Source organism: Saccopteryx bilineata, chromosome 1 (assembly GCF_036850765.1).
Source record: "Saccopteryx bilineata isolate mSacBil1 chromosome 1, mSacBil1_pri_phased_curated, whole genome shotgun sequence".
NCBI lineage: Eukaryota > Metazoa > Chordata > Mammalia > Chiroptera > Emballonuridae > Saccopteryx > Saccopteryx bilineata.
This window is the reverse complement of record NC_089490.1, coordinates 394,080,285-394,106,288: the sequence shown is the minus strand read 5'-3', so window position 1 is coordinate 394,106,288 and position 26,004 is coordinate 394,080,285. Positions and strand designations below refer to the sequence as shown.

The 26,004-nt window shown below is 43.8% G+C and overlaps 1 protein-coding gene across 1 annotated transcript in view; it reads left to right on the top strand.

Annotated features, from left to right (window-relative positions):
* The window catches only part of OSBP (oxysterol binding protein), a 40,967-nt gene that overhangs the window by 4,486 nt on the left and 10,477 nt on the right, over positions 1–26,004 (top strand). The window contains exons 2-9 of the mRNA XM_066251608.1: positions 1,023–1,231; positions 3,217–3,467; positions 7,912–8,110; positions 8,353–8,455; positions 8,772–8,826; positions 9,023–9,154; positions 13,556–13,801; positions 14,068–14,188. Of these exons, the coding sequence (XP_066107705.1) occupies positions 1,023–1,231; positions 3,217–3,467; positions 7,912–8,110; positions 8,353–8,455; positions 8,772–8,826; positions 9,023–9,154; positions 13,556–13,801; positions 14,068–14,188 (1,316 nt within the window). The remainder of the gene's footprint in view (positions 1–1,022; positions 1,232–3,216; positions 3,468–7,911; positions 8,111–8,352; positions 8,456–8,771; positions 8,827–9,022; positions 9,155–13,555; positions 13,802–14,067; positions 14,189–26,004) is intronic.

Here is a 26,004-nt window from a genome sequence, read left to right as displayed (position 1 = left end):
CATAGCCAGCAGGTGGTGGGGAATCAGCGCAGTTTGTACACCCAGCCATGCTCGCAGCTTGATGTCTTATGTGCAGTCCCTTGGAGCTTGTCACCAAGCAGTGCTGTAAAGTTCAAAAGTTAGCCTATGAATAGAACTGTCAGTCAGTAGAGATGGCAAAATTTTTTATAGCCAGTCCTCTGAGAACAGATTTACTGGATCTCTCCTTGCTATTAATAGGATGGCTTAGGAGTTCCCACCAATAGAGGTCAGTGGGCCTTCGGAAAGAACATAGTCCAGAAAGATTAGACCACCTGGTGATTCTTAGGGATACTTTTCTTTTCTCCCACAGAAAGCTGTTTATTCCTGTTTCATTATCATCTGAGCTGTAGTCAGTATTTAATACTCTAAACATCTAAGTGTGTCTTACAGTTCTGCAATACAATTCTAAGCGTAATGTGACAGGTCTCATTTGGGCTGAGTTTCGGTTGAGAGGAGGGTTGTTCAATACGTGTAAAATGGAGCTCTTCTTTCTCTTAGGGAATGAGACTGTTGTATGAAATTATGTTGCATGAGTTTATAAAGCACTATTTTATAACTATAACTTTATAAATAAAAATAATTCCTTATTGCAAAAGGGCATCAGGGAACTTTTGGGGTGATAGAAATAGTCTAAATTTTAATTGTGGAGGTGGTTACACAATTATATGCATCTGTCAAAACTCACTGAATTGTACACTTAAAATTGCTGAGCTTATATTGTTTGTCGTTATTCTTCAGTGAAGCCTCTCTTGAAAAAGCTAAGGGTGAGAGGAACGTCGGAGCAGTACAGGTTGACTCAGAAACAACACTTAGGCTTGGAAAGGAAATCCCTACTAATTGTTTCTTAAATTTTAGGGTTCCATTTGAGGGAGATATTAGAACTTGCTCCTTCCTAAGACTACTGTATCTTCAGAAACCTTACAGTTATGAAAAGAAATGGAATGTGATCAAGGCCAAACCACCCATTAGCTTTCTACTTAGTGTCTGTCTCGTTACTTCAGGTCAAAGGCAGAAATGAGACACACCTGCCGTGGAACTATCAACCTCGCCACAGCCAACATCACTGTGGAGGACTCCTGCAACTTCATTATCTCCAATGGGGGTGCTCAGACCTACCACCTGAAGGCCAGCTCAGAAGTGGAGCGGCAGCGCTGGGTGACGGCCCTGGAGCTGGCCAAGGCCAAGGCTGTGAAGATGCTGGCAGAATCCGGTAGGAAGCAAAGAGCGCTCTATCTGGGAAAATTCTCACTTGCTCATCTTATGCACTAACCTTATTTATCCCTATTGTCATGTAATTACCAAGAATCTCTTAAATGTCTCAGGCTTCTGGTCATCATGCAGTATTTTTCCTCGAGTACTGTGAGGGTAATTCTGCCTTGCAGGGGACATTTGACAATGTCTGGAGGCATTTTTCTTGTCCCAGTTGAGTACTGGTGGTGCCACTGGCCCGTCATGAGCAGAGGCCTGGAAGGCTGCTCAGCCTGCAGTGCAGACGACAGCCCCGACAGAGGGGGCCCTGGCCCAGAATGTCGCTAGTGCTGATGGTGAGGTCAGTGTCCTACAGGCGGAAATAGTTGTCCTTTGGCTTTTAATGCCAGTTGACTGTCTTACAATATTGAGAAATAATTATTTTATTGCTATAGATCAGTCTTAGGATGATTGCAGCTCACAATTTGGATCTATCCTTACTTTTTTATATTCTCCTGAAATCATCTTGCTTAACTGTTTGTTAGTTGAGTTGAAATAATCTTCATAGACTGACAAAAACATACATGATATTTTCTATGAAAGATCTTCATTCTGTTATCTTAGTTTCACTAACAAAGAGCAATCTAATTAGGTTTGGATTTTTCTTCAATGAAAGTGGTAGGAATTCTCCCGCCCTAGATGTTGATAGTTTAATCATACTGAGCTTGTTTACTTATGGCTGACCAAGATGATCACCTGTGGACTTTTGTTCATCTGCTGTTTTTCTTACTCCATCATTTCCCATACCATATTTACTATCTATTTTTTTTTTCTTTTAAGTGAGAAGCGGGGAGGCAGAGAGACTCCCACATGTGCCCCAACCAGGGTGTACCCAGCAAGCCCACTAGGGGATGATGCTCTGCCCGTCTGGGGCCATTGCTTCATTGCTCAGCAGCCGAGCTATTTTAGCATCTGAGGTGAGGCCATGGAGCCATCCTCAGCACCTGGGACCAACTTCTCCAACCAAGCCATGGCTGCAGGAGGAAAAGGGGGGGAGGGAGAAAGAGATGGTTGCTTCTCCTGTGTGCCCTCCCCAGGAATCATCCCGGGATATCCACATGCCCGGGTTGACACTCTACCACTGAGCCAACCAGGACCACATTAACTATTTGTTAAGCAGGGAAAGGAAGAGTCACTGTTGTGTAAAGTTTTTGGTAAGAAGTATTTTCACTTTGGCCCTGCCTTCTGTCTAGCAGCTAGGTCAGGCCTTTTCTTAGTTTCTTTGTTTTGACTTAATGCTGATGTTAGCTCCCCCAAAGGAAGTGACTCTGCTGGAAAAGCACTTTTCAGTGACAGAGGTGTTAAGTGCAAACTGGTAGCAAGAGTTACAGCATCGCCTTCTACTTGACTTATTATTGGAGAGTCATTTGACAGAAGACCTTGCATTGCTTTCAGTGCAGCGGTGGCAGAAAAATAAACTTTTTGTTCTCCCTCTCATCTTCAGAAAAGATAAAATAATGATGTCTTTGGTGATGTGGACTTTGTTTACTGGGAGCTAGACTGAGTCTCAGCCCATTTCACACAAGGCCCACCGATCATCCCACAAGTGATAGTGGGTTTGTAGTAGTGGTCTGCTGGGACTGAAACGGAACCCTCGCAGTGGAGTTTAAAGGCTCAGTAATTCAAAGATGGAGGAGCCACTTAGCTTCTCCATCCTGTCCTCTAGGTTCCGAAACATAAGTGTGCATCAGAATGGCCTGGGCAGCTTATTTGAAATGCAGGTTCCTGGGCCTTGTCTCACACGAGGCAAATCAGAGTCTCTGGGGCGGGGCCAGAGAGCTGGACCTGTCAGAACTCCCAGTGTCTGTGATACAGGTGGGCTGCAGACCGCTCCGTGGAGAGGTTGTCCGCTGGTCAGAATGCACAGTGGGAGGAGGGTCAGCTTGGTTGCGGTAGAGCAGGCAGGGTCCAGGTCTGGAATCAGTACCTGGCCTTTTGCTTCTGCAGATGAGTCAGGAGATGAAGAGTCTGTCTCCCAAACTGACAAGACGGAGCTGCAGAACACCCTCCGGACGCTGTCCAGCAAGGTGGAGGACCTGAGCACATGCAACGACCTGATCGCCAAGCACGGCACAGCACTGCAGCGCTCCCTCAGCGAGCTGGAGAGCCTGCGGCTGCCGGCCGAGAGCAGCGAGAAGATCAAGCAGGTCAACGAGCGGGCCACGCTGTTCCGCATCACCTCCAACGCCATGATCAATGTGAGTGCCGGCGGCGCCTGGTGCTTTTGACTCTCCCTCTTTCAAATGGAATTCTTCCCAAATGCTGGGCAATTGCAGTTGTGAAAGCACAGAACATGAGGTCCTGCTCGCCTGCTCAGGGCTTTAAGTTACGTTGTTTGTTGCATGCAATAGAGCGGGCTGCACAGGTGAAATGACGCCCACGCCCTGCTCAGTGCTCAGGAGGACACTGCCCAGCTGAGGGTTAGGCAGGAGTCTGGAGGTCCAGCCCTGCCTCTGCAGCCTGCAGAACATCTGGTGGCGATCGATGCTCATTGCATGCCTGAACCTCTCTGGGCTGTGCTTTTATTTATGTTGAGCTAACTTGATCTGTTGGGACTAAAAGATCTCATGGATTCTTTTTACTTTGAAGTTCTTTGAGCTTTAAGTTGGAGTCTGATGCCTATGTTGCAGTGTATTCTGGCCTACTGTGGGGTCTATATCAAGAACTAGTGAGAACATTGTAATACTAGTTGTTCCGTTTTTACTGCTTATTGTCAGGGGTCATTTTGGGTGGTAAGACAAAACACTCAGCTTTGGGCACTTTTTGTTTAAAAAGAAGAGGCCAGCCCTTCCGCCTCCCCAGGACTTCCACCGTGGTGACTGTTGGTGGTCTGTGGACAACTGCCACTGCAGGCTGTCAGGGAAGCCAGAACGCCACTGACGTCTGTGGCGGGTCTCAGACCTTGCGCAACCGGCATGATAGAATACGTGGTGTGAACAATGCTGTTTTCCTCTGCTGGTCACCAGTTCCCACCTGGCAGGTTGTTTTAGCACCTTCCACCTGAGAACCCTAGAAGACATTTCATAACGCAAGTCAGAGGCGACTCTGTGAGGGGGCCTATGCGGGGTTTTTTCTAACCTTACTAAATGGGATGAAATGACTCATGTAGGCCAGGTTTTCCCTTCTTGGGGGAGTGGTAATAGAACATTTGCTTAGGGCGCTGGGGCTCCCATGGCTCCTGGCGATCTGAGGTCCTCCCTGTGGCCATTTAAAACCCCTTCATTACTTAATAGAGAGTTGTGATAACCTTTATTCTCAATCACTTTCTGAAGTGTGGAGCACTTTCTTCAGAGCTCTGGTTCACAGAAGGGAGAGAAGAAGTTGTTTTGTCCTCCACAGGAAGAGCCACTGTGTCCAGGACTCCTGCCCATCAGCACTGACAGTGTCTTATGTCTGGTCGCGTGCTGTTTTTCCAAACTGTGCGCTTCTTAGTGACTGTGCCTGCTTTTCTGTTCCTCTTACCAATAGTACAGGTCAGTCAATCAATTGTGAATAAGTAACAGAACAACTCAGGATCACGAGTGTTACTGCCTTTTACCCCTGCCAGGTGAATGCCCGGCTCTATGACAATTTTTTTCTACTTTTGATGTGAAAATGCATTAAGTTAAACACCTCTTGATTGAAAAATTTCTCATAAATCTGAAACTTTAGTGTGGACTTTCTCTTGACATTGTGCTCATCTTTGTTCCTCGGGTCATTCTTTCCTGTTGTAAGAGTCCAGAGTTTGTGTCCAAGGGAGTGATTACTGGGCAGCCAGAGGAAAGTTGTGTCTGATTCTCTTCTCCCTTAGTGCACTGCCTGAACCCCTTTCATAGCTGGTTGTTGCTTAAAAGACATTTTGTATCCGTATTGTTTCCTTTGTACCTTTTAGGTGAGGGTGGCAAGGCCTTAACTGTCATATGCATATTAGAAATTACCACCCTAGCACATCACTTCTCTAAAGGGGCACTTATAGCAAAGGAGACTACATTTCACTCAGTTTCTTAGGATGTAACTTTTCTTACTAACAAAGTGAATCTGACCAAGGATACTGCTAGTGTATCTATTTGCTACTTCAGTGGACATCTGTTTAGTACCTTCTGTGTTCTAGGTGCTATGCTAGGGGCTATAAAACAAATGTGGGTGTGATCCCTGCCCTCAGGGAGATTCCTCGCTAATGAGGGGACCGGGAAGTAACCAGATCATTATGGACTATGCCAACCAAGTGCATGACAGAAATGAGCACAGGCTCCTATGGTGTAGGGAAGTGTTTAGCTCAGATTAGGAGAATTTAGAATTCAACTAAATTCTGAAAGACCAGAGAGAGCTTTGCTATGAAAAAAGGCAGTATAGCGCCTAGGGCCCTAAAGTCCAGCTGCCCGGTTAACTCTATAGAACCCAGGCCAGCCCTCCTACTCTGTGACCTCAGTGCCTTTTCTGTAAATGGTGCTGATACTAGTAAGCCGCTCACGAGGTTATTGAAAGGCTCTTATAAGATAATTGGTATAAAGTGTTCAGCAAAATGCCTGACATGTAATTTGTCTTTCACTAGATTTTAGTTGTGATCAATATCATTAGAAGGAAGTGAAGGAGAAGAGGTGATCCAGGTAGAGGTGTGACATAGATGGATCCCTCCCTCTCCCCCAAAGTCTGGGAACTGCTGGCGACTGACTGTTAGTGGAACAAGGCTGGAGAGGAAGTGAGTGTGGGGGAGGAGGCGCAGGTCAAACTAAAGGGGTCTGGCAGTAGTGCAGTAAAGGAGGGAGGGTCAGTATTGGTGCCAGTTTAATAGAATAGCTAACGTCTTACTGAGTGCCTGCTATGAGCCTGTGTGGCTCCACATGCTTTCCATGTAAAGCAACAGCTCTTTGTGGGAGTTACTATTGCCACCCGCTGTTGACAGGAGAGGAAGGGGAAGCACAGAGAGGTTCAATACTTGCCCAGAATTCCATAGCTGGACAGTGAGGTGGAGCTGTGATTGGAGCGCCAGTGGTCCAGCTCCAGTGCATGTGCTCGGTACTGCCTCTGAGTATGGAGGACGGAGAGGGGTGCACATTCCAGAAATACTGAAGAAGAACCGGTAAGACTTGATTATTGGATGTGGGGAGGACTAACCACTCAGAATCAAGGATGCTTCTTGGCTTTCTGGCTTGGGCTGGGGGAAGGGCCTGAGAGACACCACAGGGAGAAGCAGAGTCAGAAAGGGAACAAGCTCATCTAGGGACCCACAGATTTTGAAGTTACTCTGAGCCGCTAAATAGGCAAGCGGATGTTCTGATCTGAAGCTCCATGAGCAGGAGCTGGAGTTACTGATTCCGTAGTCATTAATTAGCCTGTAGGCAATAGTTGAAACTATGGGTGTAGATATTCTATTTACCTTGTGGTTTCTGTAGAACAGGACGTTGAATTTTAAGATTTCATTGCCTCATTTTTCCATTTATTTATTAAGCAAACTTCATCCGGCCCCTACTATGTACAAAGCAGCTAAGTTAGGAGCTGAAGATATATGTATGTGAATTAATTATAAACCGAGACTGCGAGTAGTGAGGGGCGAGGCGATGCCGCTGCGGCTAGTGTAGAGCAGAAGCCCGGCCAGTGCAGTGGGAGTGTGGAGAAGAGACCCGCTGCCTAGGCAGCTGGGGGACAGGGCCCAGAAGAGTACCCTTTGCCATAGATTTTAAACAGTGAGGAAGGCTTGGCCAGGTAGAGAGAAGGGGCAGTCGAGGGCATCCTAGGCGGGGTGAGTAGCGTGTGTGGTGAGAGGCAGGCCTGAAGGAGACCTGGGGCCAGGCAGTGGTGCACAGTTCAGTGTGAGTCCCTGGGAGGGTGCCGGAGCTGGGGAGCAGGGTAGAGGCAGGTGGTAGCCCTACTATGAAGGGCCCTATATTCACACCCAGAGTTAGGACTGGGTCCCGGGCCCTGTGGGGAGCCAGTGAAGGGACTGATTGATTTGTATTTTGTCTCTAGAGCCTTTCTTTGTTTGCTCAGGTAGATTTCTAATTTTTATGGTCAGTTGTTTCTCTTAGTGACCAACATAAAAACAAATCACGTTTCCCTGTTCTTGGTCTAATTCAGTGCAGATTCTCTGCTTTCAGTGTCTGACTCAGCTTTGGGAGATTTCAGTGTCGTCAAGAACTTGTTGAGAGCAGTCCTCCCATGCTTTTCCTCATCTTTCAGTCAGTAGATTTCAGTGTCGTCAAGAACTGGTTGAGAGCAGTCCTCCCATGCTTTTTCTCATCTTTCAGTCAGTAGATTTCAGTGTCGTCAAGAACTGGTTGAAAGCAGTCCTCCCATGCTTTTCCTCATCTTTCAGTCAATAGATTTTTTTTCTTTCAGTCCAGTTCACATAGCTGCCCTTTGTGTGGTTGGCACGAATACTTTGCCTAGGTTTACTGCTCCTGTGGCATTTGGTTGGTCCTTATGTCCTCATGAGCAAGAAAGTGTAGGACCGTGACAGCCATGCTCCTTTTTCTTTCTGGAGTTGACCTTCATTGCATCATGAGCTGGCCGTCCCTGACTGTGTGGAGTGACGGGGGAAGTCTTTCATTGTAATCTGCCTGTTCAGGTTCCCAGAGTACGGTTACTTAATGGGCTGACAGAGGACTGAGGGGTGTCCCCGACTAGTGGAGTCGATGTGACACATGTTAACTCTTTTCCGTGCAGGCCTGCAGAGATTTCCTTTTGTTGGCCCAGACACACAGTAAAAAGTGGCAGAAGTCACTACAGTACGAAAGAGACCAGCGTATCCGGCTGGAGGAGACCTTGGAGCAGCTGGCAAAGCAGCACAATCACCTGGAGCGGGCCTTCCGAGGAGCCACGGTGCTGCCGGCCAACACGCCCGGCAGTGCGGGTTCCGTGAAAGGTGAGACTGCGCCTGCGCGCTCTGTTCCCAGGGGCCGCGTCGTTTCCGCAGTTCGAAGGACCTGCAGGTTCTCCAATACCAGTGACTCCTGTGAAACGCACTTGGAGCTGCTTATTTCTTCCAGCTTTTCCACTGCTTTCTACTGTTTGTTCCTGTGCTTGTGATGAGTATTTAAGAGAGCCTGCTGTGTCAGGTTTTGGTAAATGCAGCCAAAGTAGGTAAATAAGGCTTTTCCCTTGTAGATCAGTGCTGCTCTGGCAAAGGCGACATGAGTGATGAGGATGACGAGAATGAATTTTTTGATGCTCCCGAGATCATCACCATGCCTGAAAATTTGGGCCACAAGTAAGTTGTCTTTGACTCCCAATAAGAATAAACGTATCTTTCAGAGGAAATATTTTAGTTGGACTCTCGTAGTTGTCAGTGTTTACTGAGATGTATGTAAGGTTCTTTTCCTTAAGTAAGTGCAAAACTGGCAGCATTTTTACCTGAACAGGTTGACCAGAGATGTTTTAATTCATACATATTTTATTCTGTCATCTGCTCACCTGTAAATAAGTTTGTGCGGTGTGTTTAGCATTCTGCTTTGTAGGGACATGGCGAGAACCAGGCTCAAGTTCGGGTCTTTGTTCTAATTCTCCTGTGTTTTCCATCCGTGTAGACGTACGGGAAGCAACATCAGTGGAGCCAGTAGTGACATCAGCCTTGATGAGCAGGTACCTCTTACTTGGGAGTGATCTGAAGTGAGGGACTGGAGGCGTGATGCCCAAGGCTTTTTACTCTTAGTGCAGCACTAAGAGTAACTGGAAGTAGTGATTTTTATTTTATTTTTTAGCAGGGGGGAAGGGAAGGTTATAAGTACCTGGTTTTCAGTTCGTTGTGGAGGTTGAATGGTTTTGTTTTTGTTCTTAGTACAAACATCAGCTGGAAGAGACCAAGAAGGAAAAGAGAACTAGAATACCGTACAAGCCAAACTATAGCCTCAATTTGTGGAGCATCATGAAGAATTGCATTGGAAAAGAACTCTCTAAGATCCCCATGCCGGTGAGGTTCTCCCACATCCGCCCCACCCACTAGTGTGGCCATTTGTGGCATGGTCTTTACCTTAGAGGTACATACTATCCCTTAAAATGATCCACTTTAGTTTGGGCTGTGGGGCTGGTGTGTCCCCAGATCACCCAGAATCAGATGCATTTGTTCATTAGTTTATTTAAGAGCAGATTCCTATACTAGCGGTGCAAAATAATAGTGTCTGTTTTCACAAAGTATGTCGTTTAAAGGAGACAGGCATGACAACAGGTAAAGTATATTATTTTCTATGGTAGTGTTGTTTGAAGTACTGTACATACAAAGGATTGGGGAGTATAGAAGCAAAACCAGTTCGGTCCAACCAAGGTGAGGATCATCACCAGGGTGAATGTGGTGCCTAGACTGCCCTCCCTGCCACCAGTCATGCTCCCCTTCCAGTCTGTCCACACTGTTGCCAAAGTCATATTTTTAAAATAGAAAATGCAGTCGTGTCACTCCTTAACTTAAAATCTGTACTAGATCTTTTTGGTTTTGAGAAGGGACCAGATTTCTTGGTGGGCTTTACACTTCTGTGCGAGTCCAAGGCTATGCCCACACACGTGTGGTGTCTGGCCATTGGGAGTGACCCTCAGGTACTCAGAGGCATCCTGTTGTCTTCCTCCTCAGGGCATTTGCACATGCTGCTCTTTCTGCTCGGAGTTTCAGCAGCGCCCCACCACCCTGGCCACTTTTCTTTCGCTGAACGCCCTTTGCTTCAGGAGTCAGCTGTAGTGTCATTTCTTCTGCACAGCTCCATGCATGCGTCTGGTCCAGGGAGAACTTTTCTCTCCTGTGCTCCAGCAGGTGGCATCGTTTATGCCTGGGCAGGGGCAGCGCTTGCTTGTTTGTCCCACAGGCGTTGACTGAACGAGCACCCAGTATCCGTCTGGTGGTAGACCAGCACGTCAGTTAGGTGTACATTCGAATGAACGAACATTCAGAGCATACTGGTTTAAACCAGGTCTGCACACTATGGGCTTCGGGCTGAATCTGGCCATCTGTGTAGCCTGCAAGCTAACTGTAGTGTGTGTTTTATTATTAAATTTATTAGGTTGACATTGGTTAATAAGATTATATAACTTTCAGTTTTTTTATATTTAATTGAAAAAAATCAAAAGGTGGGTAATATTTTATAACATGAGAATTACATGAAATTTAGGTGTTAGTGTCCATGAAGTTTTATGGGAACACAGTGACACTCACATGATTGCCTATTGTGGCTGCATTCATCCTACCAGGGCAGAGTTGAATGGTTGTGACAGCGGCTATAAGGCCCTCAAGGCCTAAATAGTTACTGTCTAGCCTTACAGAAGAAGTCTGGTCAAGCCCTGCCTTAAACAAATATTAGCTTACCTCACTCTCATGTTAAAGTCCAGACGTAGGCGGTTCAGGGCTGGTACCGTACTCTGCAGAGTCTGGGCCCGACTCTTCTGTCCTCTTGCTCTGACGCCTGTACCCTCAGTTTCTAAGTCTCGCGTGGCTGCCCCAGTCCGGGCCACCAGGGGTTCGTTCCGGCCAGCAGGAAGGAGGGAGAAAAGGGCTGCTTCCTGGACAGTGCAGAAGTCCTTTCACTTGAATCCCTTCGGCCAGAACTCAGTTACACGGCTGTAGCTGGCTGGGGTAGAGGCGGGCAATGAAAAAACTTCTACTTTTGGTGGCATCACCTAGTCAACAGTTGGAGGTTCTACTTCTCATAGGAGGAAGGAAACTGGGCCGTGGAGGGTGTCTGCAGGCTCTGCCCTGCGGCAGGTACGTGGCGTACAGAATACCGCATTCTCCTGCCCACGTGGGGCTGTGGACCAGTGGTCATAGACTGCATTCCTCATGGCCAGGGACTGTGTCTGCTCGGAGTTCTGACCTCGAGGCTTTGCCAGTGCCTGGCACATGTGTACCCCTCAGCCAGTGTTGACGTGATCAGTTAACTGGGTCTCGGCAAACAGATTTACATGTACGTGTGTAGGGTTTCTCTTAGAAAAATGCTGACCTGCAGAAAAGGCTGTGAGTAAGCACATTGAAGAAACAAAATAGTTCACTGGGGGCCTAAGAAGATGCCCCACTGGCCTGCTTCCTTGAGAAGGTGGGCTGGAGAGGCAGGTCTTGGCAGCCTCAGCAGTGCAGATGCTGCTTGGCACCAGCTTCTGTACAGGTGACCTCTGCTCCTCCTTTACCATTAGTTCCTTGTTGACTCTGCCACCAGGAACGTGCAGTCCAGTCCCGCGCCTGTTTGCCTGCAGGTCCCGTCCTTGCCCTTCCCCGCTCTGTGCTGTGTCACAGGAAAAAGATGGCTCCTCCAGGCTGTTTCTTGGGCTTCCAGGTCTGGCATCCGGCAGGGCTCCACCGATGCCGGACACCAGGAAGAGTTCAGGGTAGGGAGGAAGGGAGAAACCCCAGGGTACATACAGGGATTTTAGCTCTTGCCAGATGCCTCCAGGTCTCAGCAACGCCACTGCTGCCTTCTGTCCCTTCAGCTCAGCACTGGCTCTGGCTTCCTGCTGTTGCTACTCTCTAGCTCGTCTTTGGGCTGCCAGCTCTTCATCAGCTCTACCTAATTCCCTGCTCCCTCCAACTTTTAAGTTCAGATTCACTTGTTTCCCTGTGAGGTCTCTGAGTGATCAGATGACTGATTTGAAAAGCTTGGCCCTTTAAGAGAAAGTGTGGGTCCCAGAACAGCTGGGGTCAGGGCCCTGTGTGAAGAGCAGTGATCGCTGAAGGCCCAGGCGGTGAGGGTCTGTCTAGCGGGTCCAGCCCAGTTCTCCTCGGAGTGTCTGCAAGTATTAGTATCGCCGAGAGCGCTGCGAGCGAGGGATTGGTTGGTGTGGTTATGAGCACCCTCTGTGAGGAAAGGGTTATCGGCCTGTTGCCCTGTCCATGTGTTAGTGCCTTGTCCCAGTGCCCTCTCTCGGCCAACCACGCGGTTTGGTTGAGGAAGGCTAGGTCCTGTGTCCCAGAAGAGGAGTATTCTCTTGTCTGTTCTGTGGCTCTGTCTTCTCGGGGAAATTCCCACAGAGAAATGCTTGGTACATTCCTCAGAGAAAAAGCAGGCTCTAGTATATTACTTAGAAATGTACAGATGCATAGAAACTAAAAAGAATATTGATATTAATAATGGTTATTGTTGGTGGATGGCATTTCAAGTAAATTTTTCTTTCATACTTTGTTTTTAAAGTTTATTATAGTGAAAATTATAAAATATTTTATTGGGAGGAGAGGAAATATGAGGGATGTCTGTGGCTCAGGGATTGGCAGATAGGAGGCTGGACAAAAATGTAGGGAAAAGGTGAACTGTACAAAAGGCATTGTTTGTATTTGGTTTGTTAATCTGAAATATTGCTTTAGGCTAGTTAGCTCCATTCACGAGAAAGGAAATTTTTGTTTACCTTCCTCGGCCCTCTGGACTCAGAACTCAGGCTAGTGATATCCAGGCCTTTTCAGCTGTATTGCAGATAAAGTTTGTGGGCTAGGTTAGAAACCAGAACTCTGTTTCTGTAGCATATTGTGAAATACAATGTCATCTTAAACTCCAAAGAGTCAATTGGTAACACTGTGTTAAGCTGGGGAGACAATGTCTCTTTTGCTTCTGTCTCTATACCCAGTGAGTAGCATCGGGTCTGGCACACATGAGGGCTCAGTAAGTATTTGTGGGATGGGAAAGGGAATGAACAACGAGGGAGCATCTCCCCAGCGGCGCACACAGATGTCCAGGGCTTGAGTGCCCAAGTTGGCTCTAAAATTTGAAAAATGAAAACACTCACAGTCCCCTCTTTGCTCCCATCAAGAGCACACACCAAATCCAAAAAATGACTGCAGCCTCAGAGCTAAGAAGTCAGAATCCTGGCCTGGTGTGAAACTGGACCGATTCTTAGCGATCATCTAGTCTAGGAGTGGAAGCTAATTTTGGTCATGTTTTCATTGCCCTGGCCAGAACATGCCTGTGTTTAAGTCACTACCTCTTCTTTCCTCCTTTAAGAATGTGAAATACCTAACGTCCTCTCTGGGTATAGGTGTGCCAAAATCCACTGCCTCTTCTATTCATTCATTCGTTCATTCATTCAGTAACTTTGAGATGGCCCCTCTGTGTGAGGCATTGATGACTTTGCATATGTAGTGACGAGCAGCAGAGGTGTGCTTTCCATCTCCGCTGTTGTCAGCGATGGAGATGGAAACGGGAGTGGGTACCACTCACTGACAGGAACAGAGGCCCAGGGAGATGGGCTGCTTGCAGGTTACATCTTACAGCTGCTCTGCCGAGCAGAAGTCCTCTTCCCAGAGACCAGCTTTCTCATCGCGACAACTCTGTGTTTTTCCACCTGCAGAACAATTAAATTGTCTCTTACAGATGTGTGGGCAAAGTTTTTATATCTGTTTTCTTCTTGACAGGTGAACTTTAATGAGCCCTTATCCATGCTTCAGCGCCTTACTGAAGACCTGGAATACCATGAGCTGTTAGACCGAGCTGCCAAGTGTGAGAACTCTCTAGAGCAGCTCTGTTATATTGCAGCTTTCACCGTGTCTTCCTACTCCACTACCGTCTCCCGCACCAGCAAGCCCTTCAACCCGCTCCTCGGGGAGACCTTCGAGCTGGACCGATTAGAGGAGAATGGGTACCGCTCCCTCTGTGAGCAGGTAAAGGCACCTCAGCACTGGGACGCGTTTCCTTTCTGAGGAAAGGCACGATTATTTCGGTTGCGCCCCCGCCCCCACCGCCAGGTGCCGTGTTTGTGGAGCTTCCAGGCCCTGCCACCCGCGCTGCCGGGTTTTCCCTCAGGGCTTCCGCACCTGTGGGTATAGGAATGTCAGGTGTGGATTCCAGGTGTTCATCACCGCTTAATGGGCAGTACCTTTTCCTTGTCCTTCCTTCCTTCTTAATTTGAATCACTGATTTCTTCAAGGTGAGTCATCACCCCCCCGCCGCTGCACACCATGCCGAGTCCAAAAATGGCTGGACGTTGCGTCAGGAAATCAAAATCACCAGCAAGTTTCGCGGCAAATACCTCTCCATTATGCCCCTCGGTAAGGCCCCCTCTTTCTAGGAATTGGTTCCGGCCTGAGGGGTTCTCTGGCGTGGGAGTGGAGGTCGCTGGGTTAGGAGTCGGGAGACCGGAGTCTGATCTGGGCTCGAGCCTTCCTAGCTCACTTTGCACGAGTCATTTAACTTCTCGGCTGCAGATAAGCAAGGAGGCACAAGACTTGGAGGACTATCCAATCTTTCTTTTTGTCTTAGCTATATTTAATGCATCTTTAACTCTGATTTTAAAATACAAATTCTAACATGCAAGAAAAAAAGTCTGCCTCTTAACTGGTGTTTCTCCCTTTACCCTAGCAATCAAATGCTCTCTGTAAATCAAAACTGTCTGCAAGGTTAGGGTTCTGAGCTACGCCTCCCCTTTTCCTGTTTCTCCCCTCTCTCTTCCTCCGCCAGGTAGGATAGGTATCATTTACGTAATAGCTGAACTCAGGAAAAAGAAACTTTATTTTAAAAGATATTGGATTACAAGTTAATTTTGCATCAAGATCAAGAAGACCAAACCTGGGAATAGGACTCCTACTACGCAGTGTGAGGGAGTCTGTAATCTAAGGGAATCGCGATGGTTCAGAAAGTGTAGCCGAGATTCTGGATGCTCTGTTGAACTGCAGCAGCCACAGTTGGCCGTGAGTGTGCTGGCGAGTAAGTGCTGGCCTGCAGCAAAAAAGTCGAGAGCCACGGCGCTGTCTGAAGACAGCTGCAGTACCTGCCCACGCTCCTGTGGTGGCCTGCGCCCCGGCCTGGGCTTTCCTGAGGCCCCCCTGCCGTGCTCGGGTAGGGCACTATAGTTGTCATCTTTAGTGAGGTTCCCTTTCTCTCAAAGTACAGCAGGTGTAGTGCAAACCAGAAATTAGCCAGAAAAAAAAAATACAGAATGTCTGTAATTACAAAAGGAGAAGAGAAACTGGAATATTAATTCTTAGATGAAGAGAGACCAAGTGATTTTGATCTTGATCTTTATTGAGGCCCTTTAAAAAAGTTTCTGTTTGCTTCATTATTTTTGAAGTTAATAATTTCAGAAGTATTAAGTTAAAAGAGTAGTAAATATTCACACCTAATTTCCAGAGCTAGTGTGTCAGTGTTCATATTGCAGAATGACCCGTGGAGACATTTCACAGGCTACCTGAGGATCTCTAAAGAGACAGATTATATTTCATTCTAAGGAAGGGTGAAGATACATTTAAAAAATAACAATAAACTGCCCTGGCCAGATAGCTGGGTTGGTTGGAGCATTTGTCCTGATATGCAAAGGTGGTGGGTTCGATCCCTGGTCAGGACACATACTGTTTCTGTCTCTCTGAAATCAGTAAGTAAGTTTTTTTAAAAAGTCAAAAATAAAAATTAGCAATAAACCTAATTTACCAGTGATGTGCTATATATTTGTCTGTAGTTTGATTAGTCTAGAATTCTTTAAGGCATAAGTAACCGTATGAACACAGTGTAATTGGTGCTCTAATGTTTTAGAGTTAATGAAAGCTTTTTGATGGGATTTCATTCCTGTGGTTAATTAAGGATTCAGGTCACTAGGATGTGTTGTCTGTTAGATCCCGAGTGCCTGCCCTGTACCAGGCATGGGAAAGGTAAGTAAACAAGACAAGGATCCCGGCCTTCATAGGAGATTGAACAAGGAAGGACAGAGCGACAGGAGACGGAACACAGAAGAGTAAAGAGTGGGGTCTCCAGGTGCTAGCCCTGGGGATGGCTATAGTTGATGTTTTTGAATCAGTTACCTGGAAGGAGAATCATGCAGTGAAAATGTTCAGCTTTGCAATGGCGCTCAACTCTCAGAGGCTAAATTAAATTGTTAAGCCAACAGAGCCCACTGAACAGGTTTGTGAGTGATAGGCAGATATTTTTTGAGGTGGTGGCAGGGTCTGAGTCTCCCTGTAAAATAGTCTAAACAGGTTAGAATTCTTACAATCTGGAAAGAAGAATGTTTCTAGAAAATATGATTGAAGTTTACAAAATGATTTTGCAAAATGCCATGCATTTTCTTATCAAGTTCCAGGATATTGGGACCAGGTAATAACCTTGAAGTTTAAAGTGATACATTTAAATAAGAACATAATTTTATAGGATTGGAGTTCTATAGCCCAAGAAGAATCATAGTTTGAGAACATGAATGACAACCATTCAGCCTGTCCATCTCTGTGTCAGTGACCCTACTGGGCTCCATGGCCTTGAAGTTGGCCTTGAGTGCTATTTTAGTCAGAGTCCCCCTTGTTTATTTCATCCATTCTTCCAGTTTCTAAATTTTTTGTTTGCAGTATTTTAATTCATTTACATTTATTATAATTGATTAAGTATATACTTCTTTAGTTTATCAATTTACTTCCCTTGTTATTTCTTTTACTATATTTATTAAAGGTATTTTTATAGCGGTTATCCTGGGTATTACAGTTAACTTCTACTAATCTTTTGCAGATTAATACCAATTTAATTTCAATAGTGTACAAAACTTTGCCATCTATATGGGTTCATTACCTTTCCCTTCCTTTGTGCTTTTATTGTCATACAAATTGTATTTTTTTACACTATAATTCCATCAACATAGTTTTATAGCTGTCGCTTTATACAGTTGTCTTCATATAGGAGGGAGAAAGAGTTGCAATAAAAAATACATTTATACTGTCTTTTAGGTATAGTTTAATTGTACTTTTCTTTACTGGTCTCTTTATTTCTTTTTTTTTTTTTTAATAATTTTATTTTTAATGAGGCGACATCAATAAATCAGGATACATATATTCAAAGATAACAACTCCAGGTTATCTTGTCGATCACTTATGTTGCATACCCATCACCCAAAGTCAGATTGTCCTCTGTCACCTTCTATCTAATTTTCTTTGTGCCCCTCCCCCTCCCCCTTTCCCTCTCTCTCTCCCCCCTCCCCCCCCCGTAACCACCACACTCTTATCAATGTCTCTTAGTTTCACTTTTATGTCTCACCTACGTATGGAATAATGCAGTTCCTGTTTTTTTCTGATTTACTTATTTCACTTCATATAATGTTATCAAGATCCCACCATTTTGCTGTAAATGATCCGATGTCATCATTTCTTATGGCTGAGTAGTATTCCATAGTGTATATGTGCCACATCTTCTTTATCCAGTCATCTATTGACGGGCTTTTTGGTTGTTTCCATGTCCTGGCCACTGTGAACAATGCTGCAATGAACATGGGGCTGCATGTGTCTTTACGTATCAATGTTTCTGAATTTTTGGGGTATATACCCAGTAGAGGGATTGCTGGGTCATAAAGTAATTCTATTTTCAGTTTTTTGAGGAACCACCATACTTTCTTCCATAGTGGTTGTACTACTTTACATTCCCACTAACAGTGGATGAGGGTTCCTTTTTCTCCACAGCCTCTCCAACATTTGTTATTACCTGTCTTATTAATAATAAGCTAATCTAACAGGTGTGAGGTGGTATCTCATTGCAGTTTTGATTTGCATTTCTCTAATAACTAACGAAGATGAGCATCTTTTCATATATCTGTTGGCCATTTGTATTTCTTCCTGGGAGAAATGTCTGTTCATGTCCTCTTCCCATTTTTTTATTGGATTGTTTGTTTGTTTGTTGTTGAGTTTTATGAGTTCTTTGTATATTTTGGATATTAGGCCCTTATCTGAGCTGTTGTTTGAAAATATCATTTCCCATTTAGTTGGCTGTCTGTTTATTTTATTATCAGTTTCTCTTGCTGAGCAAAAACTTCTTAGTCTGATGTAGTCCCATTCATTAATTTTTGCCTTCACTTCTCTTGCCATTGGAGTCAAATTCATAAAATGCTCTTTAAAACCCAGGTCCATGAGTTTAGTACCTATGTCTTTTTCTGTGTACTTAATTGTTTCAGGTCTTATGTTTAGATCTTTGATCCATTTTGAGTTCATTTTAGTACAGGGGGACAGACTGTACTCCAGCTACATTCTTTTGCATGTGGCTTTCCAGTTTTCCCAGCACCATTTATTGAAGAGGCTTTCTTTTCTCCATTGTGTGTTGTTGGCCCCTTTATCAAAAATTATTTGACTATATATATGTGGTTTTATTTCTGGGTTTTCTATTCTGTTCCATTGTTCTGAGTGTCTATTTTTCTGCCAATACCATGCTGTTTTGATTGTCGTGGCCTTATAATATAGTTTGAAGTCAGGTATTATAATGCCCCCAGTTTCATTCTTTTTCTTTAGGATTGCTTTGGCTATTCGGGGGTTTTTACAGTTCCATATAAATCTGATGATTTTTTGCTCCATTTCTTTTAAAAATGTCATTGAAATTTTGATGGGAATTGCATTAAATTTGTATATTGCTTTGGGTAATATGGCCATCTTGATTATATTTATTCTTCCTAACCAAGAACAAGGTATATTCTTCCATCTCATTATATCTTTTTCAATTTCCCTTAACAATGGTTTATAGTTTTCATTATATAAGTCCTTTACATTCTTTGTTATGTTTATTCCTAAGTATTTTATTTTTTTGTTGCAATCGTGAAGGGGATTGTTCTTTTGAGTTCGTTCTCAAATGTTTCATTGTTGGCATATAGAAAGGCTATTGACTTCTGTATGTTAATTTTGTATCCTGCGACCTTACTGTATTGGCTTATTGTTTCTAGTAGTCTTTTTGTGGATTCTTTGGGATTTTCGATGTATAGGATCATATCATCTGCAAAAAATGATACCTTTACTTCTTCTTTTTCGATATGGATGCCTTTTATTTTTTTGTCTTGTCTGATTGCTCTGGCTAGAACCTCTAGTACCACATTAAATAAGAGTGGAGAGAGTGGACAACCCTGTCTTGTTCCTGATTTAAGGGGGAAAGCCTTCAGTTTAGTGCCGTTTAATATGATGTTAGCTGATGGTTTATCATATATGGCCTTTATCATGTTGAGATATTTTCCTTCTATACCCATTTTGTTGAGAGTCTTAAACATAAAATTGTGTTCTATTTTATCGAAAGCCTTTTCTGTGTCTATTGATAAGATCATGTGGTTTTTGTTCTTTGTTTTGTTGATATGGTGTATTACGTTAACCGTTTTACGTATGTTGAACCATCCTTGAGATTCTGGGATGAATCCCACTTGATCATGATGTATTATCTTTTTAATATGTTGTCGTATTCGATTTGCTAGTATTTTGTTTACTATTTTAACATCTGTATTCATTAGAGATATTGGTCTATAGTTTTCTTTTTTTGTGCAGTCCTTGCCTGGTTTTGGTATGAGGGTTATGTTGGCCTCATAAAATGTGTTTGGAAGTATTGCTTCTTCAATTTTTTGGAAGACTTTCAGTAGAATAGGAATCAAGTCTTCTTTGAATGTTTGATAAAATTCTCTGGTATAGCCATCAGGGCCTGGACTTTTATTTTTGGGGAGGTTTTTAATGGTTTTTTCTATTTCTTCTCTACTAATAGGCCTGTTTAGGCTTTCTGCTTCTTCTTGACTCAGTCTAGGAAGGTTGTATTGTTCTAGGAATTTATCCATTTCTTCTAGGTTGTTGAATTTAGTGGCATAAAGTTTTTCATAGTATTCTACAATAATTCTTTGTATATCTACGGTGTCCGTGGTGATTTCTCCTCTTTCATTTTGGATTTTGTTTATATGAGTTCTTTCTCTTTTTTCCATGGTAAGTCTTGCCAAGGGTTTGTCAATTTTGTTGATCTTTTCAAAGAACCAGCTCCTTGTTCTATTAATTTTTTCTATAGTTTTTCTGTTCTCTATTTCATTTATTTCTGCTCTGATTTTTATTATCTCTTTTCTTCGGCTGGTTTTGGGTTGTCTTTGTTCTTCTTTTTCTAGTTCCTTAAGGTGTGAAGTTAAGTGGTTCACTTGGGCTCTCTCTTGTTTATACATATATGCCTGAAGTGATATGAACTTCCCTCTTATCACTGCTTTTGCTGCATCCCATAGATTCTGATATGTCGTATTGTCATTTTCATTAGTTTGTATATATCTTTTGATCTCTGCACTTATTTCTTCTTTGACCTATTCATTTTTTAAAAGTATGTTGTTTAGTTTCCACATTTTTGTGGGATTTTTTTTCTCTTTTTTGCAGTTGAATTCTAGTTTCAAGGCTTTATGATCAGAAAATATGCTTGGTACAACTTCAATTTTTCTGAATTTGCTGATGTTTTTGTGGCCCAACATATGGTCAATTCTTGAGAATGATCCATGTACACTGGAGAAAAATGTATACTCAGTCACTTTGGGATGAAATGTCCTGTAGACGTCTATCATATCCAGGTGCTCTAGTGTTTTGTTTAAGGCCACTATATCTCTGTTGATTCTCTGTTTGGATGACCGATCTAGAGCCGTCAGCGGTGTATTGAGGTCTCCAAGTATGATTGTATTTTTGTCAGTTTTTGTTTTAAGGTCAATAAGTAGCTGTCTTATATATTTTGGTGCTCCTTGGTTTGGTGCATATATATTAAGAATTGCTATGTCTTCTTGATTCAGTGTCCCGTTAGCCATTATGAAATGACCATTTTTGTCTCCGAGTACTTTTGCTGTCGTGTAGTCAGCATTGATATGAGTAATGCTACGCCTGCTTTTTTTTGGATGTTACTTGCTTGGAGTATTGTTTTCCAGCCTTTCACTTTGAATTTGTTTTTATCCTTGTTACTTAGATGTGTTTCTTGTAGGCAGCATACAGTTGGATTTTCTTTTTTAATCCATTCTAATACTCTGTGCCTTTTTATTGGTGAGTTTAATCCATTTATATTTAGTGTAATTATTGACACTTGTGAGTTCCCTATTGCCATTTTATATATTGCTTTCTGTTAGTTTTGTGTCTTGTTTGATCCTTGTCTTTCATTTTTCTATCTTTTGTTTTTATTTGGTTGTATTCCATACATCTTTCCTCTGTTGCTATCTTTTTTTATCTCATGTGCTTCTGTGGTGGTTTTTTAATGGTGGTTACCTTTAAGTAATGAAAAGGGTTCCTACCTTGTTCATTGTAGCGCACTATTTTGTGAGTACTTTTGCACTCCATCGTCCTTTGCTACTGTTAATCTCCATCCTCTCCCCCCCCTTTCTTTTTGTTGTTGTCACAGTTTAAGTTTGGTTTTATTGTGTTCTTCTTGGAGCTTTTACTTGTGGCTTTGTTTTTCTTTGTTCTTTGTATCTGATTGGAGAACCCCCTTTAGTAATTCCTGGAGTGGGGGTTTTTTGATGATAAATTCCCTCATCTTTTCTGTATCTGTGAATTTTTTTATTTCTCCTTCATATTTAAAGGATAGCTTTGATGGGTATAGTATTCGTGGCTGAAAGTTCCTCTCTTTCAGGACTTTAAATATTGGGGTCCACTCTCTTCTAGCTTGTAGAGTTTCTGCTGAGAAATCGGATGATAATCTAATGGGCCTTCCTTTATATGTTGTATTCTTCTTTTCCCTGGCTGCCTTGAGAATTTTTTCTTTGCTGTTGGTTTCTACCAATTTCATTATGATATGCCTTGGAGTAGGTTTGTTGGGGTTAAGAAAACTCGGAGTTCTGATTGCTTCTTGAATTTGAGGCTTTAGTTCTTTCCACAGGCTTGGGAAGTTCTCATCTATTATTTGTATGAGTATGTTCTCCATTCCATTTTCTCTCTCTTCTCCCTCTGATATACCTATTATTCTTATGTTATTCTTTTTGATGGAGTCAGATAATTCTTGTAGGGCTATCTCACTTTTTTAAATTTTTGAGTCTCTTTCTTCTCTCTCTTGTGCCTCAAGTTGCTTGTCTTCTATTTCACTAATCCTCTCTTCTATTTGGCCTGTTGTATTAGCTAAACTTGTTACCTCGTTTTTCAGCTTGTGAATTGAGTTTTTCATCTCTGTTTGATTTGTTTTTATAGTTTAAGTTTCCTTGGAAATATATTCTTTGTGTTCATTGAGTTTTTTTCTGAGCTCCCTAAATTGCCTTTTTGTGCTTTCTTGTATATCTTGGAGGATTTTTAGGATTTCTATCTTAAATTCTCTGTCATTTAGCTCCAAGGTTTCCAATATATTAAATTTTTTCTCCATAGATTTTTCCTCATCTAGCTGTGTTACCTCTCTTTCTTTTGTATCCATGATATTCGATTTTCTCTTCCTTAATGGCATCTGAGGGTGGTCTTGTTGATAGTATTAATGAGATTTAATAAAGAATAAAAAGTTAAGAAAATAAAAAAATTGAAGTTTTTTTTTTAAAAAATTAATAATGAAATAAAGAAAAATAAAATAAAAATTTAGAAAAAAAAAAAGGAAATTATTCCCCCCCTCCTTTTTTTCTCTCCTTTCCTCTCCCCTCTTTCTTAAGAAAATCTTGTGGTGAACTGTGAATTATATTGTACTAAATAGAACAAACAATGCCTGTAATGGAGGGCCTGAATTGGGGAGAAGTAATAAAGGGGCAAAAAAAACAAAGAAAAGAAAAAAGGGAAGAAAAGGGCGTATGGACCCACAAAAAGCAAATAAGAAAAAAAATTGGGTCAAGAATAAAATGATTTGCTTTTAGGTGTTGGTTGAGTAAGAGTTATGATGAGAGGAATAAGAGGGAAACAGGAAAATGGGGGGACAAATTAAAAAATTACTATTGTATTTAGTGGAACAAGAACTAGATAAAATGGAGAGCCAGGGATGGGAGCACTGCTAGTGTGTTAAAAAGGTGAAGTAAAAATCCCCCAAAATACCACAAACATATGTTTGAGTCCCAGATAAGATATTGTTTGTTATTGAGGTTTGAATGAGAGGAGACGTAAAGGAGAAAGGAAGAAACTAATATAGAGGGAGAAAAGAAAGAGAGAGAAAAAAGAGGGAACCACTAAAAGAAGAAAAAAGAAAAAAGAGGAGAGAGAGTTAAGGGTTTTGGAGTACAACCCTCATAGAGAGAAAGGAAGAGGAAAGAAAAGATAATGGGAGATGTAACACTTATGGGTAGTGTAGTTCAAGGAGAGGAAAGAGTAAGACCGGCAGAGAGTTAAATGACCAAATTGGAGGAGGAATAAAAATATCAAGAATGAAGATAAGAGAAACAAACGAACAAATATAATAAAATGGGATAGGCTATAAAGTCTGCGTATTATTCTTGATTTTAAGAGGTTATCTTCTTGCTTTTTCTTTTCTCTCCCTCTTCCTGGTCGGTGACTCTGTACCTCGGGTTCTGCCCCTTTGGCACGCTCAGGTAGAGGTTTGCAGTTGATAATCTATGGCGATGTCGTGTATTGTGCTTCAGTCTCGTTGGCAGTCGAGGCTCATTACCATTTATAGGCTCCGCCAGTGAGAGAGTCCATGTTCCTGGAGCCTTTCCTTCCTCAATTAGTAGCCTGATAATCCAGCTATGGGGATGCTGCTGCCTCTACTTGGATAGTAAGAGGCTCAAAGAGCTGGCAACTCCACACTCTATTCCCACTCAGCACAGGGCTCTGTGTAAGGCTCAGTCAGAGCTGCTAGCATAATCAGGCGGGGCTTCCGCCCACTCAAAGACCTCTGGCTCTGCCACTCTGTGGGATAACACGGGCGTGCACTTCCGAGGCACTTGGAGGAATCTCTCGCCCATTATCTGCGTGCGCAGATCAGGATATCAGGCCAGCAGTCTCACATTCTGAGTGAAACCTCCACCTGCACGGAAAAGTTCCAGCGTTGGAATTGGCTCTCGCTCCGTCCCTGGGCGCGGCTTTTTCAAGGCGCTGGGGCGGCCCGAGATTCCGCTTTTTGGCCCACACAAAGGCCCCTGACTCTGCCCCTCTGTGGGATAACACGGATGGGCACTGCCGAGGCACTCGGAGGAATCTCTCGCTCACTATCTGCGCGTGCAGACCAGGATATCAGGCCGGCCGCCTCACCTTCTGATTGAAACCCCCACCCGCACGGAAAAGTTCCAGTGTTGGAATTGGCTCTCGCTCTGTCCCCGTGCGCAGCTTTCCCAGGGCGCTGGGGCGGCCCGGAGATTCCGCTTTCGGCCCACACAAAGGCCTCTGACTCTGCCCCTCTGTGGGGTAACACGGGCGCCCACTCCTGAGGTGCTCAGAGGAATGTCTCGCTCACTATCTGCACGTGTAGGCCAGGATATCAGGCCGGCTGCCTCACCCTCTGAGTGAATCCCCCCTCCCGCACGGAAAAGTTCCAGTGTTGGAATTAGTTCTCGCTCCCTCTCCGTGTGTGGCTTTCCCAGGGCGCTGGGGCGACCCGGAGATTACGCTTTCGGCCCACACAAAGGCCTCTGACTCTGCCTTTCTGTGGGACAACATGGGCGCACACTCTCGGGGCTTTGGAAGGAATCTTTCGCCCACTATCTGCGCGCGCTGACCAGGAGGTTGGGGAAAAGAGCTGCCCCGTTTGTCTTTCTTTGTCTGGGTTTGGCGCCAGTGTTAGCTTGTATTGCCCAGGTTGCCACAGGAACAGTTTTTCCTCGGCTTGGATCTCTGTGCCACAGCCTGTTTCAGCCGTTTGTGCCGTGGCCTGGATCTATTCACCCCCTTTGCCCGCCTCAGTTTCTATATTCTCAGTTCCCAGTGAAAGCCACCCTGTTTAGGTTAGTGAGGAAGGCGGAGCATTTCTTACTCCCTATTTCCTTCAGGGTTTGATTATATATTTAGCCAATTTTTCGCTCAACCATACCTTCGGGTGTATTGCGAAACATCTGGAGGCTCCAAGGATAGGTTTTTCTGTTTCTGGTTGAAGATCTTGTTGAGTTTTGGGGGAGATTTATCGGTATCGCTTCCTACTGCGCCATTACTCTGATGTCATCCATCTCTTTATTTCTTAATGTAGATTTAAGTTACTGTCTAGTGTAGAGTTTTTCAACCATCAGTCTAGTGTTTAGTGTCCCTTTATTTCAACCTGAAAGACTTGAGTATTTCTTGAAGGGCAGATCAGCTAGCTATGCATTTCGGGTTTTAGTTATCTGGGGGGGGGTCTTATGTTCTTCTTTGTTTCTGAAGAATAGGTTTGCTGGCTATAGAATTCTTGGTCTGACAACATTTTTCTCTCAGCATTTTGAATGTGTCATCCCACTGCTTTCTGATGATCTTATTGAGTATCACTTACATGTAATGTATTACTTCTTACTGCTTTCAAGATTCTCCTTGTCTTTATCTTTTTTTTCCCCTGAGAGAGAGACAGGAAGGGAGAGAGAGATGAGAAGCATCAACTCATAATTGCGTCATTTTAGTTGTTCATTGATTGCTTCTCATACATGCCTTGACCAGTGTGTGGGGGGGGAGGCTCAAGCCAAGTCGGTGACCCCTGTGCTCAAGTTGGCAAGCCAGCACTCAAGCTAGGTGAGCCCATGCTCAAGACCTTGGGGTTTCAAACCTGGGTCCTCAGCATCCCAGATGAATGCTCTACCCACTGTGCCACCACCAGTCAGTCATCGTTTAATAGTTGATTATGATAGATTTCGATGTGGTACACTTTGTATCCTACATGGAGTTCACTGAGCTTTTGGGATGTGTAGATTGAAGTGTTTATCAAATTGGAATTTGCAGCCTATATTTCAACTACCCCAACTATAATCAGCACCTCAGGCAGGCGCTGTGTTAAACCATCAGTTGATGGTTTTGATCATCTCCCCAGGGGGAAGGCTGTATGAGGTAAGCAGGTGCTGAGTCAGGTCAAATAAAGATTAGCCCGTGAGTGGGAGCCTACAAGGAACCACCACGTAGGTCCAGGAGTGACAGCTCTTTGTCGATGGGGCTTTGGGGGAGCTTCATACTTGCTAGTGAAATGAGGCTCCCAAACGTGTTTGCTAGGCTGCTTGCTGTGTTTCTAGGTCACTGCCAAGCTGGCGAGACGAGGGGGAAATAGAGCAGGTCAAAATGCCCGCCACAAGCTCATTTTTCTTACTGAGATT